Here is an 18,706-nt window from a genome sequence, read left to right as displayed (position 1 = left end):
AATATACAGAACTCACCTGTTTAGAAGGATTTTGTTTAGCTTTTTGCCCAGTTGCCAATACAATATTTGCACACAGGTAATTCATTGCTGATTGTTGGTGTGGGTTGTGGTGACTTAAATATTTTCAAATATATTGCTCTTAAAAAAAATGCAGCAAGAATTACTCAACAAACAAACAAATATCTTTAGCCTACTTACTAACTCAATTCACATTCATAACTAAAAAACAAAGCTCTCATACCACAACACTTTTTTTTTATCATTGTGTGTTTGTATACATGCCCACAGGCAGCATTTTTCCTAAAATAATCAAATATTAACTTCTTCTCTGGCTGCAGCACATTGCCTGTCCCTTGTCCTCCAGCCAATTGGATGTTCTCTTGTGCCGGACTCTTGCAGTATATATATATATATATATATGATTTTATTCAGGACACATGAAGATCCATAGTACAATGTATAAAAAATAGAGTCAATACATAAATAACAACAAAAAGCACACCAATGCATGCAGATTAAAAAGAAATAAAATAAAAATAAAATAAGAGATCAGCATACAACACTTGCAGTATACAAAGATGCCCTCCAATGTCTCCAGAGTGAGGATGAGAACCTGACAGAGCTGAGCCCAGGCTTGGCCAATGCCTGAATAATACTGTTTTGTGATGCTGTCACTCTACATATAAAACGATACATCAAATTCCTAATTAAAGCATGACAGGTAGGCACACCAACATTTACAAACATTTGACTGGCACTAGACCATCTCGGTATTCTGAGAAGTATCCGCATTCCGTCATTATACGCCACAGTTAGTTTTTTCATATTGCTTTTTCTGTAAGCACGCCACAAATGGGCAGTATATAGCGGGGTACAGAATGCTCTAAATAGCGCAACCTTTACAGCAGTAGAACACATGTTAAATTTACGTGCAAGCATATTAGCTTGACCATACATCTTACGACACTGTCTTTTAATGTCTTTATCATCTGACAAATCATTAACAAAATGGTGGCCTAAATACTTCACATCATCACATACTTTAAGAGCAGTACCAGATAAAAAGAAATCAGGAAATACCAATTTCCTGTCTTCTTTGCCTCTGACAATCATAATATTGCTTTTATTTGCATTATATCGAATATCAAAATCCACACCGTATTGGGAACAAACCTTCAAAAGTTGTTGTAAGCCAGCACTATATGGGCAAAATATAACCAAATCATCTGCATACATAAGGTGATTAATGAGGCTATTGCCAATCACACATCCTGTATTGCATGCATTCAACTGCTGTGACAATTCGTCCATATACACATTAAAAAGAAAAGGAGATAGGATTCCACCTTGGCGTACACCGTTACCAACATAGAAAGGTTCTGACACAGAATCCCCCCATTTCACCTGCATAGACTGATGATCGTACCAGTAGACTAAGATTCTAATAATGACTTTAGGCACTCCTCTATGATGCAACTTAAGGAACAGTTTCTGATGATTCACACGATCAAATGCCTTGGAAGCATCTATAAAACACGTAAAGACAGTGGAATTCAAGCTATTATATCGGTCTAAAATTTCCTTTAAGGCAAATATACACATATCAGTACCATGTTTACGTTTAAAACCGAATTGGTTATCTGTGGTAAGAATGTACTTTTCCAACCTGCTAAGGAGGATTTTCTCCAAGATTTTGGAAACAATGCTGGCTAAAGCTATGGGCCTATAATTGTCTATGCTGTTTATTTTGCCAGCTTTGTCCTTAAGAACAGGGACTAATAGTACTGGTAAAATGGCTTCAGGCAGAGACCCATGGCCTAAGAATCCTGTCATACATATAGCAAGCAGAGTAATAAGTTTCCTGCTAGCATATTTTAGATGTTCAGCAGTTATTTTATCAGCGCCACAAGCTTTGTTGTCATCTAAACCCAATACTGCAGATTGTATCTCTTCTGAATTAATAACCACATTTTCATTATTATAAACATATCCAACCTCAAAATTATTCCTCCCATTACAGTTAAATAACTCATTATAATGTTGTCGCCACATCTGACAGATAGCATCTGATCCACTGACTCCCTCAATATCTGTAGGTAAGGGCAATTTACTATTGTTCATGGCTCTAATCTCTTTCCAGAAATCATTATAGTTTTTATATTGTAACTTACATGCCAGAGACTCAGACCTCAGCGAGTTCTCATTCCTTTTGATGTATCGAAGTGCGTATTTAAAATGTGCATTTGCACGTTTCTTCTGTTCAAATAAAGGTCCCTGTCTGTCTCTACCAGACACTATCCAGGCTTTAAAAGCCCTCCTAGCTTCGGCATGAAGCCCTGCCACATGCTCATTCCATCCAGGCTTGATATTCTGAAGCCCACACTGGAATTTATAAAAAGGCCTACAGGCAGCATGAAGTGATTTCACAATTAAATCATATAAAACACATAAGTCATTAATATGTTGCGAATTTTTACAGTTAATATCACAACATTGTATGGCATCTTTAGGCAATGAAATGTTTCCCAGCAACCTATCAGTATTAATTAAATAATTCTGGACATCTTCTTCAGTTAGCTTAGACCAATCCAGTCTCCCTGTGTTGATGCTACTAGCCACAGTAGACAAAGCGGGTAGCTTCTCAACATTCACAGACAAAGAAAATGGTATATGATCAGCATTTGCAAACTCATAATGAATCTCCATGGCATCCACTGAGTCATGAGCATCAGTTGTACCAACACAGTGATCTAACCATGAGGTAGAATGCCATGCTTCACTGATGTGAGTGTAACTATCAGCAGGCAGGAAAACCTTGCTTGAGATTACTAAACCAGCATCAGAGCAAAAATTAATTAGATGTCTAGCAAAGAGAGAATTCATATCAGAGATGTCAGCATTCATGTCTCCTACAATGAAAATACAGGTTGAGGCATTATCTTGAATAAAAGAGCCAAGAAATGCTAATCGATTAAGATATTCTGCTTCATTGACATGACACTCATAAGGAGTGTATACACTGTAAAAAAAAATACTGTAAATTTACAGGATTTTACTGGCTACCTAATTGCATTACTTTCACAGTAATTTCACAGTAATTTCCTGTACATATTTTCACAGTAATTTACAGTAAATAATTCACAGTAATTTACAGTAAATAAATCACAGCAAATTACAAGGAAAATACAACTGCATACAGTATATTCACAGTTACCATGTCCATGGAATTACTGTGATTTAGCAATATATAGCTGTGTTATTACAGTACCTTGCAGTACATAAATTACAATTAATAGCTGTGTTTTTTAGTTTTTACTGTGAAAGTAATGCAATTAGGTAGCGAGTAATTTAGTGTAAATTCACAGTTGTCGTACCCAAATACTGTGATATAGCGATATACTGTAACTTCACAAACATGCATCCAAAGTAAAAGGAAAACAAAGAAAACAGGCAATTTGTTCAATTCAATATTTATTTACACATTAATACATTTAACTTTTTCAAACAAGTTGGAAGTACGATTCGGAGAACCTTATAATCTGTAGAAATAATTACATTTTTAAGCCTAAAAATCTGAACTTGTGTTTTTGTGACGTAAACATTTGATCCAAGTAGTTTTGTTTTCACATTAACTGATACAATATAATTCTGTATGCAAAGTGGTGTAATGTTTCTGTGTGTTTCACAATTTCAAGCACATTTCAAACCTTGAAAACACAACATTTTGAATCAAACTTTATGAGCATGCTTTCAACTATAAATGTACAATAGTTATTCATCCTTCCCACTGAGTAGCAGTTCGGTTTGGCAGGGCACGGTAACCCATAGGTCTGAGTGGCAGAGATCCCAAATCAACCTATGGCAGCTGTCACTGTGACATGTGGTATGCCATTTAATTTCATATGCCACAGGATGTGCTGTGCCCTGCCATTGTAATAATAATTTAAAACTAGAAAATTCACGGACATTTTAAAAGTGCAGGCCCCCCTAAGGTCAAAAAATAAATGAATCATGGCTGACCCCTATGGTCCAAGAGGCTTTATTGTGGTGCACCATGATCTGTACGTGTGTTTCTGAGCTATGGGTCTCACATTTGTGTCGCCCCCTATATGGATTGGGCTTTAAAAGCCTTGGGAGACATGCTACCACACATGTTCTGCCATTTCCAGCAAGTTTCATGATGATAGGACCTATGTTCAATGAGTTATGGCCAATTAGCTGTTAAGCCCAGCCCCTGCGTAAACGTGTTGGTCAATGGCAGCCATATTTTTCAAGATTAGTAGAATAGCTTGCAAAACATGGCCGCCATTGACCAAAAGATTTACGCAGGTGCAGCTGAGCTGTCTCTGCCCCACCCATCCCTTCCTTTGCATAGAATGTTTAGTAGTTGCGTTTTGATTTCATCTAAGGTCGCCTCTGGCCGCGAAAGCGGGGCTGGCGGTCGGCGCCGGGGGGCTTGCACTTTTAAAATGTCTGCAGAATTTTCTAGTTTAAAATTCTTATTCTATCTGCAAAGATTGGCGAATAGGAAATACATCACTGTCATTTCAAAATCATGAGAGACAACAGAATAAACAGATCGGCCATTATAACAACAACATGGACCAAAGAAATGTAGCCTACACGTCTAACAGCTAGATCTGGCTCGTTAGCACCTTTACATGGTAGACGGGTTTATGCTGCACGGAAAGAATATATACAGTCTATGGATCAGAGCCGTAGATAGGCACTGGCCACGGCAGCAACGTAACTAGTGACATCATATTAGTGGGACACAGTGTAGCCAGCTGATTAATTAATTGAAGAGGAAAAACACCACATTTACACTTTTTTCTAAACACAAGACACATTTTACATTGATATCCATTCAAAGTTCAATATTTTCCGTAAGAGTGTGCTCACTGCCTACATGTGGATTAATCAGTCCACGTCCTTTCTTGACTTTGGAGCCCGTCTCTGGGTTGATGCTCAAGAAGCACCTGTGAATGAACCAAGAAAACAACTTTCAGTTTTACATTGATATATATTGCATAATTTCAAGACAGATGGAGTAAACCTTACACCAAAGAAAGAAGTTACGGGCACACTGATAGTATCAACAATTAGGGGCTGCTGTTCATCACAGAGATGAAAGACAATTTAAGTCAATGTACTTTTTTTGGTTCAACTGTAGCCTTAAAGTAGCTACGAGGAACTTTGGCATTTGAATTTGGGCTTTCTAGCTCGTGCCGGGGGTGCAAGTGTCAAATGATTAGGGCGCAATATAGTGCATGTCCGTGTGTTGAAAGTGTGAGGGCACAGACTTTTTTCGTCTCTGTGAGAGTGGTTAGTGACTCTGCATCAACTAATGCTGGTCAGTGCCATACACACCTGATTGCAATGAGTTGATGCAGTGTCAGCTAACTACTCTCAAGGAGCTGAAAGATTCTGTGCCCTCACAAAAAGCGAATGAACGAGAGACAGCAGTATGGATCACGATGAGGTAATGTGTTTATGTTGTTGTAAATTATGACTATATCAGATGAATAATGGTCGTCTGATGATGATGAATGAAGCAAAGTAAACCTTGTTTTAGTACCGTTCATTCACTTAAGAGGAATTTTTTTTTTTCTTTGATGGTCCAGCCCCGTTATCAGCCATATGACGATAAATAACTGTCTCAAACAAGGCTCCCGCTCCCCTTCCCTTACCTGGAGGGATAGGCTACTCAAATCGCATTGCTGCGCTACACTGAAATCTGCAACCAATACGAATATGTGACAATAGGGCCTGCATGCGCAAGCCGAAAATCGGACTGGGTGTGCGACCAGACCAAAGGCATTAATAATACTAAATAAAAACTGCTTTCTTTGCACTGATGGTGTTGTTTGCTGTTAAAGGTAATTTATGATCATCAGAGGAAAAATAAGACTTTTTTAGAGATATTTAAAAGAGTTCTTCGTATCCGCTTTAACTAGAAAGCACTGTGGGAAACCCTGCAGTACAATATTCATTTGAGTGTTAAAATACCTTTGGATAAACTCCAAAGTGGAGGGGCCCTCCTCCGGGTACTGCAGGTTAAAGCAATAATGGCTTGCAAGAAGTGCAGCTACTCCATTGCCGAAGGAATGGTGTGGTCCCACGACAACCTTCTGACAGTTCAATGCTGAGCATCCATGTGGTTGGCTTCTGCATGTCACCTGAAAAGAACAGAGAACACACATGCAGAGCTGTTGTAAAGAAGTTGGGTGCTAAATGAACAAGGAAAGAAGTTTCAGCAACCTTGAGTATTTTCACAACTGGTTACCCACTTATTGATAATTGTTACTGATGTAATTGATTGTCTAATGGACAACTCAAACAGAAAGCACTAAAGAATATAAACAATATGTTGTTTCATATTGCATCGTTAGTGCAGACACATTTTGCAGGGACTATTTAAATCATATTACTGGTGTGATGTTATGTAAAAAAATTAATTAAATAGAGCATAAGACATTTGAAAAATATTGAGATATACTGTATATTGTGTATCAAGATATAGTCCAAAAATACAGAGATATTGATTTTACCCCATATTGCCCAGCCCTATTACAATGTATTGATATAATAATATTTGTAATACTGCACAGTTTTAAGCTAACAAGTTTACCTCTGTGCCTCTCTGGCCAGAGAGTGGCGAAATACAATACGATGGCTGCCTTCAATAGATGCTCAACAAAACACCTGGGAACAGAGAAAGACACATTAACATATGCCACACACACACTTAAAATGCTATAATAAAGAATATCTCAGAATGAATGTGTGGAGTCAGTGCAACAGACAACACCTGCTGTGTTCATTCTAATGGCATCACATTAAGCTGCCTGAATGAAAGCTCAACTAGATTCAGATAAATTTAAAAGGTGGAAAATTAACGTATCTTTTTCAACAGTCAACTGTGCAGCCTGAAGGGGCCTTCACACCAAAGCCATGCTTGTTGGATTTTTTTTTTGTTCATCTCTCTAGTGTGCTGGAACATAACGGTAACATAGTGAGTGTGTGGTTTGGCGCTGATCTGCTGTAAGCACTACATTCACTTCAGGTGTGTCGCCCAGAACACCACACACATTTCAAAAACCGTGAAAACAGCAATAGCCAAAAGCACATAACTAATTTGAGGTGACGTTTTCTGCAGTTACAATCCGCAAGTCGCGGCCGTTAATCAGCGTGCATAAAGCAATACAATCGGCCATATAAAACAACGGTTGGAAAACTCAGTGTACTTATTATAAAAGTGATTCATGTAAACTAAGTAGGCACATTTCCACGGTAAAATAATAATACTGTGGCTTCTTGCACGCTCCGAAAACTTGCAGAGAGGAGAAAAAGTCAACTTCCCTGCAGACGCTCTGACTGACTGATGTCACCGCCCATTAGAGACAAATATAGGTTCTGATTGGCCAAATCACCGTCAACGCACATATGATAGGAGTTACCATCTGTCACTCATACTCACTCAGTCGCTATGGTCACTACACACACACACACACACACACACACACAGTGCTGACGATATAGGGGGCCAATTTTGTTAACAAAACGGCGAATTTCGCCGAAAGCTGACTAGTTTGCATGCGTGATAAATTTGCACACCGCTGGCAAATACACAAACAGCAAATCAGCATCATACTAAACACAACAGCATTGTGTGCGCAGCAGCAGAACATAAACAGGGCAAGTTAGAGACAGTTAAGGCTTTTTCACACCGCCGCGCGGTTGCCCCCTCCTTACCGGAGGACTCCACCCGAGAGCCCGGCGCTGAAAAGCATCTGCTGCCGCGGCGGCAATGACAGCGAGGGGCTTCGGTAATCATACACGAGTGGAGGCCGCCAAAGTGGAGCTAAAATACCACAACCATGATCCAAAATAATGTCGGATCATTTAGTTACTGACACGACCAACAAGCTGTAACAATATTTTAGGCTTCAGGCATTTCAAATGTTGAAAAAACAACAATGAAGCTAGCCTATGTAATTCTCATCAGACAACACTGCTGGGGAGGACGTTAGCAAGCTAGCTAACCAATGTGACACGATCAATCCAATAACTTGTACCTCACATCAAAAAGTCGAGCTAAAATAACCCAGTGATCCAAATGAATGTTGGTTAATTTACCGACAAAATCAACAGTATATCAAGTCAACAATATTTGGAATAAAAGCATATTTTAGGCTTTAGAAACATTTCAATTTTCATAAAAAAATTAAAATATCATGGAAAAAAATGTACACATTCTATTTTCAGACTAACTGTTAACACATTTAACCACAATCATTTAAGATTAACCACCTATTAATGCTAAAACTGAGAGGGACTTACCTTATCAGTGAAGCTTCTTCTTCCTCTGTCTTCACTTGGCGCCGAATGAGCTAACTGCTCGGTTACGGACGGTTAAAAATTAAAAGTCGCGGGACCTCCCACAATGCAGTGCGTCAACGTAAATTACTGTGTTTTCACAGGGAATGGTCTGAATACAGGATTTAACTGTGAAAAACTACAGTAACATGTTGTGAAATCCTTGTAATGCAAATATCACAGTAAATAACAGTGAAATTTGAAATTACTGTATTATATTGTGAACATTACAGTTAGAGCCTGTAAAGTGATTTTCACAGTAATTTATTGTGAAATATTACAGTTAAATATTGTGAAATCCTGGTAATTATTTACAGTGTATGTTTATGAGGATAAACTTTGTATCATGACAATTAAACTCTATACCAATAGCCCAATCCACTCCCAATCTTACCACTGAAATAAGTGGATCATATTTCTTATTCCAGAGGATAGCTACACCGCCGGGTATCCTACCTCGGACAATTTTAGTAGTTAGATCAGTAGTAGATTCTCCTACCCCATAAAATTCATTATGTAATGCATTTAGACCTTCCAAATCCTGTTTGGCTAAGAAAGTCTCTTGAACACACAAAACATCACAGAACCCAAGAAGTTCATCTACAATAAAACGACGTGACCTATCCCCTGGACTGTGTCCAAGACGGAGGCCACGCGCATTATACGACCCAACTCGAAACTTCATGATAGGGATTTATTTTCTACACAGACTGCTCATGATTCACTTGCCCATTGTCGTTGGATGTAGTGGGCTCCAGGCTTCGGCCACCAGGAGACAGAACAGCTGCATTGGCTTTGCGCTGGGCTCCAGTGGCACGCTCAGCTGCGTGATCTCCACCAGCTGATGCGACACGGGGCTGACGGGCTTCATAGTAACGGCGAACGTAAATTCCTGCTGGCCACAGCTGCGGATCGTACATCTCATCTACTTCATTGCATTCAGCCATGATATGAAAAGAGCTGAATCTGTCCCGTGCTGATTCAATTCTCCGACATGACACCGATCTGCCCAGTTTATGTGTCAGATAGTCACGTAAGGTGTCAGCTTCCATATCAGGAGCAAACCGTGTGGCGAACACACTCACCAACTTGGTTGTGACAACTCGAATATTACTCCCATCGCCAGTTCCAACTATTCCCATCTGCTTCCTCTCACGTCTCTTGGGTTCACGCAGGTTAGGTTCACGCAAATGACGGGGTTTTGGCTGAGAATGCCCCGAGGCATTGGCGTTATTCGGCCCCGGTTTAGCACGCCGACTGTCTCTCACAACCTCGCTCCATTTAGGCGACTGGGTCAGAGTTAGTGGAGGGATATTCATTGCCGTAGCTCCCGGTGCAAACTCCGATGTCAGAGCGCGCACACCCAGCTGCTCTTCCTCCTGAACATCACCGGTGATATCGGGTGCAGGTGATCCATTAGGCCTCTCTAGCACAGCCACCCGCCGGTCCATAGCCGCTGTTAGCACCCGCAGGTCATCACTAATACTTGCTTGAGTTACAAGAATCATTTTCATGCTGGATACTTCCTTGTTAAGCTGTTCAATCCTGCCAAGTAGGGCAGAAACATCAATGCTGCTAAACGTGACAGGAGGAAGCTCATCTAGATAATAAGAAACAAATCTGGGAATATCTTCCCCACATTCGTTCAGAATCTTTAGGCAGGCCTTAACGTTATTAACATCCTTCTGGGGACCTTTGTGCATAACACATCGTTGTGTCGTGTTCGGACAGACTTCAAAGAGCACCTTTTTAGACTCCTCAATCCACTCCGACGAGAAGTTAGTAGAAGTCAGCATAACGATTTCGTCTTGGCTAAGTGTCCTCATTTTAGTGACGAGGAAGTTTAAAAATTCATCCTCCACAATCAGTTTGCCATCGATAGTTTTAAAAATCTCGGGCTTAGAACGTGAACAAACTTTACTGCTGGCAGCTCCACACGACGCTGCGTGTGCTGGCGGCGCCATCTCATCAGTATGTTTCAGTGTGTGTCTCAATGCAGCCAGAGTTAATCTACTTAATACCCACAGTAACCTGCTCCTTCAGTATGCAGCACTATGCTGCAATGCTCCCTAAGCTCTGTGGAACGAAGCCATGTGGAGTTTTTTTTCCCACTATTTTTGGCTTTGACAATACACCAGCTAATAGCATGTGAAACATTATACAAGTAGAAAATGGAGACCAAACAGAGCTTAGCCTCATAGCATAATTGCCTAAATCATATTTACTCTACTCTACTTTTACTCTACATCTACTCTACTCTCAACTACTTAACCTACTCTATAACCCTTAAAATATGACGTAGGCAATTATGCTATTAGGCTAACAAAAAGTAGATGTAGAATAGAGTAGATGTAGAGTAAAAGCAGAGTAGAGTAAATATGATTTAGGCAATTATGCTATGAGGCTAACGTTATGCTAGTCCCTCCTAACCACAATTAAAGTGAGGGCATTTGAAAGGCAGGAGTACTTTACACTGTATCCCATTTATTTGTCTGAATGGTTTGGGGGCATTGAAGCTATGGGGTGTATTAATTGTGGAGCATGGTGAAATACACACTGACAGGCGGGTGCTCTGTTAAAACTCTTATCAGTGAGACGGTGTCTGATAAGCAGTGAGATTCACAGGCACACAGGGCTGGCAGAGAAGACAGCTGCGCTGTCTGAAGAGGAGATTCTCTTCCCATCGGGTCGATGGTGTGCCTGTCTGTCTGCCGTGTCTCTGCCTCCGTCCAAGGTCTCCTGCAAAGACAGACGGGCATGCAGACACTTTAGAGAGGTGTGTTGTGGGTATTTATTTATTTTTAAATTAAGGATTTATAGGTGGGCATATGATAGTCCAGATGCATCATTAGGGATCCACTTTTTTCAGTTACGCCAATATATTTTGGTTATAATAGCTCAAGCAACACAGTGATTCTAATTTTTTAAAAGAGCTAAAACTATACAAAAAAAGGAAAAAAGTTTGAAAGTATTCACACCCACATTTTGAACGCAGCAGTATATCACACCTTTTAACTCCTTCACAAGGTTTTGATAGTGTAAAGAATGTATTTCAATTGAAGTGCAAGAATGCGTAAAGAACTAAATATCCATCACGCAAACAATAAGCTCCTATCTAACATAAGTCTACTGTTTCAATATGAAGCAAAAGGCCAGAAAGTGAAATATGTGCCAGGGGTTAAGGTGTGGTCTGTTATATGCTGACTGCAGGTGTGTAATGTATTCATACCCTCATCATCTGTGTGTGAGTTTCACAGATGAGTAAGTCTGATGCAAAGGTCACGTCTCAGCATTTTTTTTTTGTCTCATCTCCAATTCCTGGCCAGTAAGCAAGAAAATGGCTGTCGGCCTCCTCAACTTACTAGTTCTCTACCTGAAGTGCCAGTCACACAAACCTTCTAAACTAATACAAAAAAAAAAGGTTAAAGAATTCCAAACCAGTAGCTCGCTCCCATTGCCAAGAACAGGAAGGAATGGCAGATGTCACCTCAGCATTCCAGCAAAAAAAAAACTAGCCCAGATGAGCCAGCGTTTCCGGAACATGCTGCTAGCCCCCTTTTTTAATAATGGCATGTACCTCTAACTGGGCCCTGTACATTCCATAGGAGCAACCTCCCATCCGAAGCACTTTTAGGGGGCAAAGTGGTCGGATTACACCCTCCACCACCACGGAGGTAGCAACGGTGTTCCCTGTCACACTGGTGTTTCACTGAAGGCCGCATGTCACAGTCGTCTGAGCATCCCTGGGTTGAAGGAGCCAATAAGGGCAGAGAGACTATAGATAACGAGGGGTCAGACCCAGACCCAGTTCTTTCTGCTGCTTCTTGGAAAGCATGTTGACATTCCTCTCTCTCTCTCTCTCTCTCTCTCTCTCTCTCTCTCTCTCTCTCTCTCTCTCTCTCTCTCTCTCTCTCTCTCTCTCTCTCTCTCTCTCTCTCTCTCTCTCTCTCTCTCTCTCTCTCTCTCTCTCTCTCTCTCTCTCTCTCTCTCTCTCTCTCTCTCTCTCTCTCTCTCTCTCTCTCTCTGGAATATTTATGTTTGAGAGCAGCTGCTGCTCTCCGCACAGTTGATTCATGGAGCCATGGTCGTGGACTCCCAATTCCAGAAAATCACACACCAGCTTGAAGAAGAAAAAAAACAACCTGTTAAATATTCTTGCAGTGTGGGAAAATCCAAGGGTGTTTCCCCCACAGAAGTTTTTTAAGGCATGGTTGGCGGTAGCATTTTCGAGACTTGGTGAAATTGTGAGATTGCAAGTACAGTAGACAATATTGCGACTTGCAATTGTGATGTATAATACATAAATGGTATTACGTGTCTACTTGCTTGGTTTTCAAGGAAAATGCCAGAAGTTTATAGCCTGGAAATCCAGACCCTGATATCTTGAACGATAGAGGGTCTGGCCACGATCAATTATAATTTCCAACTCAAGGGGCGGCTCCTACTCGTGCATTTCAAATGCCACTGCACGCAGTTGGATAGCACTACAACCAATCAGAGCGATGCACAAGGTGACGTATTAAGCCGCGTTCGTTTAGCGAACAGCTGTTAAACTGTTAAATTAAACTTTTGCCGTGGTCGGTCGGCAAAACAGAACATTCCACTTACTTGCTAATGAAAGATTTGAGTGCCGTCTTCCAAATCGTAAAGGGTCGAGGCCAAAGCAGTCTCAAACTCAAACTACATATCCGCAGCCATCTTTGATGTTTACTATCACGGCTTCGACCCATGCTTCGACCACGCATGCACGTCACTGTCGTCATCTGGTTACGTCCGCCCCAGAGTACCATACAAAGGGCTCTGGCCCGCCCATATTAGATAGAACCAATTGAAACGCGAGTCTGGATTTCTGGACTTTCTGAAAAAGCTTCAATGGAGAGTGTCCAGACCAACAGGCGTAGTGGCAGGTCTGGGAATGCCAGGCCAAGAGGTTTATAGATAGTTTTGTAATATGTACTTCTCGATTTAAAACATACAAATATAGCAAAGAAAATATGTTAAAAATACAGTTACTAGCCAACTGATTTCAAAATAATTTTAGTTTAAGTTTAAAATTTAAATAAAAAAAAAAATCACTTTCTATTATTTCTTATATATAAATGACTCCAAACATAACCACAGCTCAGTTGGTTAATAAAATAACACTGTGTAGGTTTGAGTGTCCAAACTGTACACTAGATGTTTTAATAAAGGTGATTTAACTTGAAGAAAAGCTCAAATTCAATAGTGTCAGTTGTACTTGCACCACGTGTACATTACATCTTATATAATATAATTCCTGGGAGTTGCTGAGATGTTTTTCTCCATTGTTGTTGTCCAGGTGCTTTGGGGTTGTTCTGCCGTGTAGGTGCCTGCCCTGTGAGCCTCTCAGCCCAGGTTCTTTATTTTTAGGAGGTCCTTGAGGTTAAATGTGGCTCCACTTTGGCTTCCCTATGGAGGACAGCTTGGTTGTTTTCCTGGACGGGGGAAGCAGCAAGTGAGGATGAGGATGATGCCGATGAAGGCTTACTATTTCTGGGCAAACATGTTGTTCACATGGCCCACTGTTAGCCCCAAGGTTGGTAGGTTCAGAGTTGTTTTTGGCCCATGTTGTGCATTGTGTGTGCTCAGGGGTGCGCCACTAAAGGAACTCCTGGCACCGGTAACAATAACAGTGCTGGCACAAAGGAGGCTCGGAGCAGGTTCAACACAGGGCGATGTACTAAGGCCAAGGAGACTTGGTGGGTGTTTTTGCGTGTGTGCGTGCGTGCGTGCGTGCGTGTGTGTGTGTGTGTGCGTGCGTGTGTGTGTGTGTGTGTGTGTGTGTTAGCTGTTATTCTCAGTCCAACTAAGTTCAGCCAGTCTGTTAAATAAGACTGGACTCCATGCTATACTTGAAACAGGAAGTGGATGTAAACAAAGGGCTGTTATGTCAGCGGGAGCCTCTTGGGAGGCAAAGAGGGGCCTGGGATTCCCCTAAATGTCCCGTTGGTTATTTAAAACAGTTGGCCTTCTCTCAGAGTGATATCTGCTTTCAGACACGGCTAAAAGCGGCCCTTTCTCATGTACGCCATGCTGTGTACATCCCTGAAGTAATAACATTTGTCGGTGTACTGTATGCCCAATTTTCTTGGAGATAACTGTCGAGGGTAGACAATGGCACACTAGTCGTATTATAGCATACATCTCCTTTTATAGCCTCACTGTTTTACACTGTCAGTCATGGTAGAATAAATCTGTTGTACAAGACTAAAAGCCTCCAATTTCGAAGCCCAAAACCCAAATGTAAGTCACCTATCGTGCAAAATGCACTTTTTCATTGATTCTTTGTTTGTTTTGGGTCCCTGGTGTGGCTAGAGACTCCTAAAGTATGAGATAAATAACCTCCCCCTTTTTCCTCCACCTTCACCTTTCTTAAAACCTTTATTAAGAATCCCCAGTCAGACTTCTCACCTCTTATGATGTCATAAGGTGAGAAGCCACGCCCCCCCCCCCCCATTACTAACCTAACCTTGGACTACCTACATCCACCCGTAATAAACACACTGGTAACTAGATTCAGTGCCAATCAAAGCAGACAGGGCTTTTTGGAAGGCGGGACTTAAAGAGACAGGCTGTAAAACGGAGCGTTTCGGACAGAGGCTGTAAAGTGGAGATTCAGCAATGGCACTATGAGAAATATAAAGGCTTTTTTAGACACTATGGACACACCATGAAAACAGTTTCAAATAGACACCCACATTTTTAATCCTGAAAATTTGCATCGTATTTGACCTTTAATCAGTAACTGAAAAACATTAATTGATAATTAATATTTGTTGTTATTCTTCATGTTTCTCTTTCTACCTATTGTGGACATGCGTTGATCTTTCTCTCTCTCCTCATTTCTCAGATGTGCACCCCAGCCAACACACCAGCGACGCCCCCCAACTTCCCTGACGCGTTGACCATGTTCTCCCGACTGAAGGCGTCGGAGAGCTTCAACAGCGGCAGCCCCATGTCCGCCTCCATGGCCACCTCCCCCCCGCCCCCCCAGGTGGGCTGCTGGGGCGTCTTACCCAACGTGCCCAACCCTCCACAGGGACTCTGGACTCAGGGGCAGCCCCCCACGCAGCCCTGCCCCGCCTGGCCCACGGGCGTCAACCCCCACACGGGCACGGAGCAGAAGGCTAGCGTAGCCATGGAGGCGAGAGATGAAGGGCAGCACAGGACTGAAAAGCCCCCCTCCCCCCCAACCTCTGCTGTTCTATCCTGGGGAGGGATGGAAGTAGAGGGGGCGGGGTGAATGCGGGGAGGTGGGGGGGGGGCTGATTATCGATAGAAATTGTTTTTTGGTAATTTTTTTCCCCCCATTTGGATTTGGAACGAGACGGAATCTACGCAAGACCAAGAAAAACTCAATATGGACAATTTCAGAAGAGGAGAAAAACCAATGCAAATATCAATACAAAAATATAAAATATATATAAAAAGATACGCACACACATAGTAATAAGAGAGCAACTGAAATATTTGTAAGGTTTTTTTCCTAAGTAAATGCATAGATAAAAGAAAATATTATTATTATAAATTTTTAAAGAATCGTCACACCCAAGGATTCTATGTGATGTTCAAGGACATTCAAGGCAGCAAACTTCATTTTCATTTTTTTTTGGTTCAGTTACTTTTTTCTCTTCATTGTTTCAGCCAGTGTTTTTTTGCCGCTGGTGTTGTACCGTGTTTCTGCAACTGTCTGAGCTGCAACAGGAGAGGAGGACTAGCAATGCAGTGTTCCAGATTGACTCAAAAATCAACAAGCACTTAAGTGCGAGTGTGTACGCATGTGAGGGGATGGTCAGTTTGTAATCAAATAATGTATACAAATATACACACAGACACACACACACACACACACGTCTAGAGGACACACCTCCATACTGTCATCCCCATCATCAAAGGTGGGACTTTTCTTACCTCACCTGGTGGTCACCTGACTTCTTTCAGCCAATCAGGGATTCTTCTTCTTAAACTAACCATTGTCGCCGCAGGACGTGTTTTTAAAGGTTTTTTTCTTAAAGGCAGCAGCCACTCTGGTTTATGCTAACCGATCCTCTGCTGCGATGGCTTTTCCTGACAGTTTTAAACCTGGACTCAGACTTCAACTGTCCTCTGTACACTTTTTTTCCTGGAGATTTGGGTTATTACAAGTAAAAAATTAGAAATCATGGTTTAATATAAAATAGTTTATATGATAATTGTTCTGTTTTTGTTAAAAGGTTAAGGGGAGGTGGCATTGAAACTGGGCGGGACTTCAGGTTGATCTTATTTTTTTGTGAGTGTGGAGAAGAGTGAATCAAAGCAGCTAAAACGGCTACAGATTTAAAAAAAAAAAAAAAAAACACGACTACTCCATCTTTGTAAACAGAATTGCCACTTTGCATGACGTGTTCATAACGTGTAACATCTTTTGTAGCAAACATACGTGAGGTTGAGACATGTTCACGGTTTGGGGTTGCAGGGAGGGCTCAGAGTTTAAAGTGAGGGGTGGGGCGGTGGGCCTCATCCCAAAGCTAATAGAAATGCAATAGAAGAGTGTTGTTTCTCCACAAAGCTCGACTCAAATCAGCAGTGTCTCACTGCCAAGGCAAACATGTCATGCTTGTATATGAGAAACAATGGGATGAAAGTGGGTTAGGGGCAGCTTGGGGAGGCCCACAGCAGGCTATACGGGGACACTACAGACTACTTTTAGATAAACAATATATATATATTCACCCTCAGATACTGTACTACAGAGGGGTTTTTACAACATTTAGGTCTCTAGTTTCGACCGGTCCCTGGTCCATTGATACTGCTGAGGGACAGTTCAGGGATGGCCCTGATATACGGCAATATTTTAAAATGCAGGGTCGGCCCCTTTTTTAGTTTCTCCTGTTTGGATTATTTTGTCATTAGATACGAGAAGAGAGAGAGCAGGGAGAGATATTTTCAATAGCCGAGGGTCTTCTTTTTTTAAATAAAGAGTTGATTTGGACAATTACGGATATAATTATGAATCGATAAGCAAGTTCCTTTTTTTATTATTTAGAATAAACTAATGTTTGAGTTCATCCTTTTCCATGCTTCATACTTTATTTGGTTAAATCAGAGCGTTTTCTGGGTGGGCCTGTTCCTAAATGGTTTCTCATGTATGTTTCCCCACTTGTATGACTGTATGAGACCATTCCCACAATATTTGTGGACTACCTGATAATTAACTTATCATTTTTGTGAACCTAAATAAATATTGTATGTCAACCTAATCGGCATGGTTCTATGCAGTCAGTTGATTGGATATCATATCAAGCCTGCATGAATTGTCATTGGGCCTCCTGATCAAGGTGTGTGTGTGTGTGTGTGTGTGTGTGTGTGTGTGTGTGTGTGTGTGTGTGTGTGTGTGTGTGTGTGTGTGTGTGTGTGTGTGTGTGTGTGTGTGTGTGTGTGTGTGTGTGTGTGTGTGTGTGTGTGTGTGTGTGTGTGTGTGTGTGTGTGTGTGTGTGTGTGTGTGTGTGTGTGAGAGAACTTGGGAAGATGGATGCTTCATAGTCTCACGCTTGGCTACCTCTCAGCCAGGCGGATTTAATGCTGTCACCCAGCCAGACTATAAAAAGTCACAGACCTCTGTCTTTCCCTGCCTCTCTCTCTCTCTCTCTCTCTCTCTCTCTCTCTCTCTCTCTCTCTCTCTCTCTCTCTCTCTCTCTCTCTCTCTCTCTCTCTCTCTCTCTCTCTCTCTCTCTGTGTTTGTGTGTGTCCGCGAAAACGAAAGCTCTCTGATGTTTTGGAGCGAGAAGGCCCTTGGAGATGAAAGCCAAAATGGAGGAGAGGAGAGAGAGAGAAGGAACCAAGCTTTCAAACAGAGGGAGTTAAGCTCTGCGGCCATCACTATCTTCGCCTCTCCGCAACCACGTCTCTTTTCCATGTAAACACAAAAACAAACGCCAGCTGTCCACACACACACCTAACATAAACACACACACGCACACACACCACCACACCACACATGCCAGTGGTGGTGTTTAAAGGAAGGAGTTCATAGAGGGTCATGGAGTTCTAGGTGTCCTCATCTCACCCCCCCACCCCCCCACTCACCCCGATTACAGGAAATAAAGGGCGGTCCCCTTCTGCTGATTGTGTGTGTGTGTGTGTGTGCCACTCTGCCAGGCTTTGGGCCCAGAGAGTTTCAGCAAGGTCGGGTGAATGCCGACTACTTGGCATTGGGTCCTGCATTTCTTCTCAGCGCGTGGGAACAGCGATAGCAAAAAGGACACACACACACACACACACACACACACACACACACACACACACACACACACAGCAGCAGCAGCAT

At 41.7% G+C, this 18,706-nt stretch overlaps 1 protein-coding gene across 1 annotated transcript in view; it reads left to right on the top strand.

Annotated features, from left to right (window-relative positions):
• Window positions 1-17,639, top strand: part of ubald1a (UBA-like domain containing 1a) — a 29,928-nt gene extending 12,289 nt beyond the window's left edge. Inside the window, exon 3 of the mRNA XM_080048795.1 lies at window positions 15,251-17,639. Coding sequence (XP_079904921.1) covers window positions 15,251-15,643 — 393 coding nt within the window. The 3' untranslated portion in view covers window positions 15,644-17,639. The remainder of the gene's footprint in view (window positions 1-15,250) is intronic.
• Window positions 17,640-18,706: the final 1,067 nt, after the last annotated feature.

The sequence above is a fragment of the Ammodytes marinus genome (assembly GCF_949987685.1).
Source record: "Ammodytes marinus genome assembly, chromosome: 20".
NCBI lineage: Eukaryota > Metazoa > Chordata > Actinopteri > Uranoscopiformes > Ammodytidae > Ammodytes > Ammodytes marinus.
The sequence above is the reverse complement of the archived record's forward strand: the minus strand, read 5'-3'. Positions and strand labels throughout refer to the sequence as shown.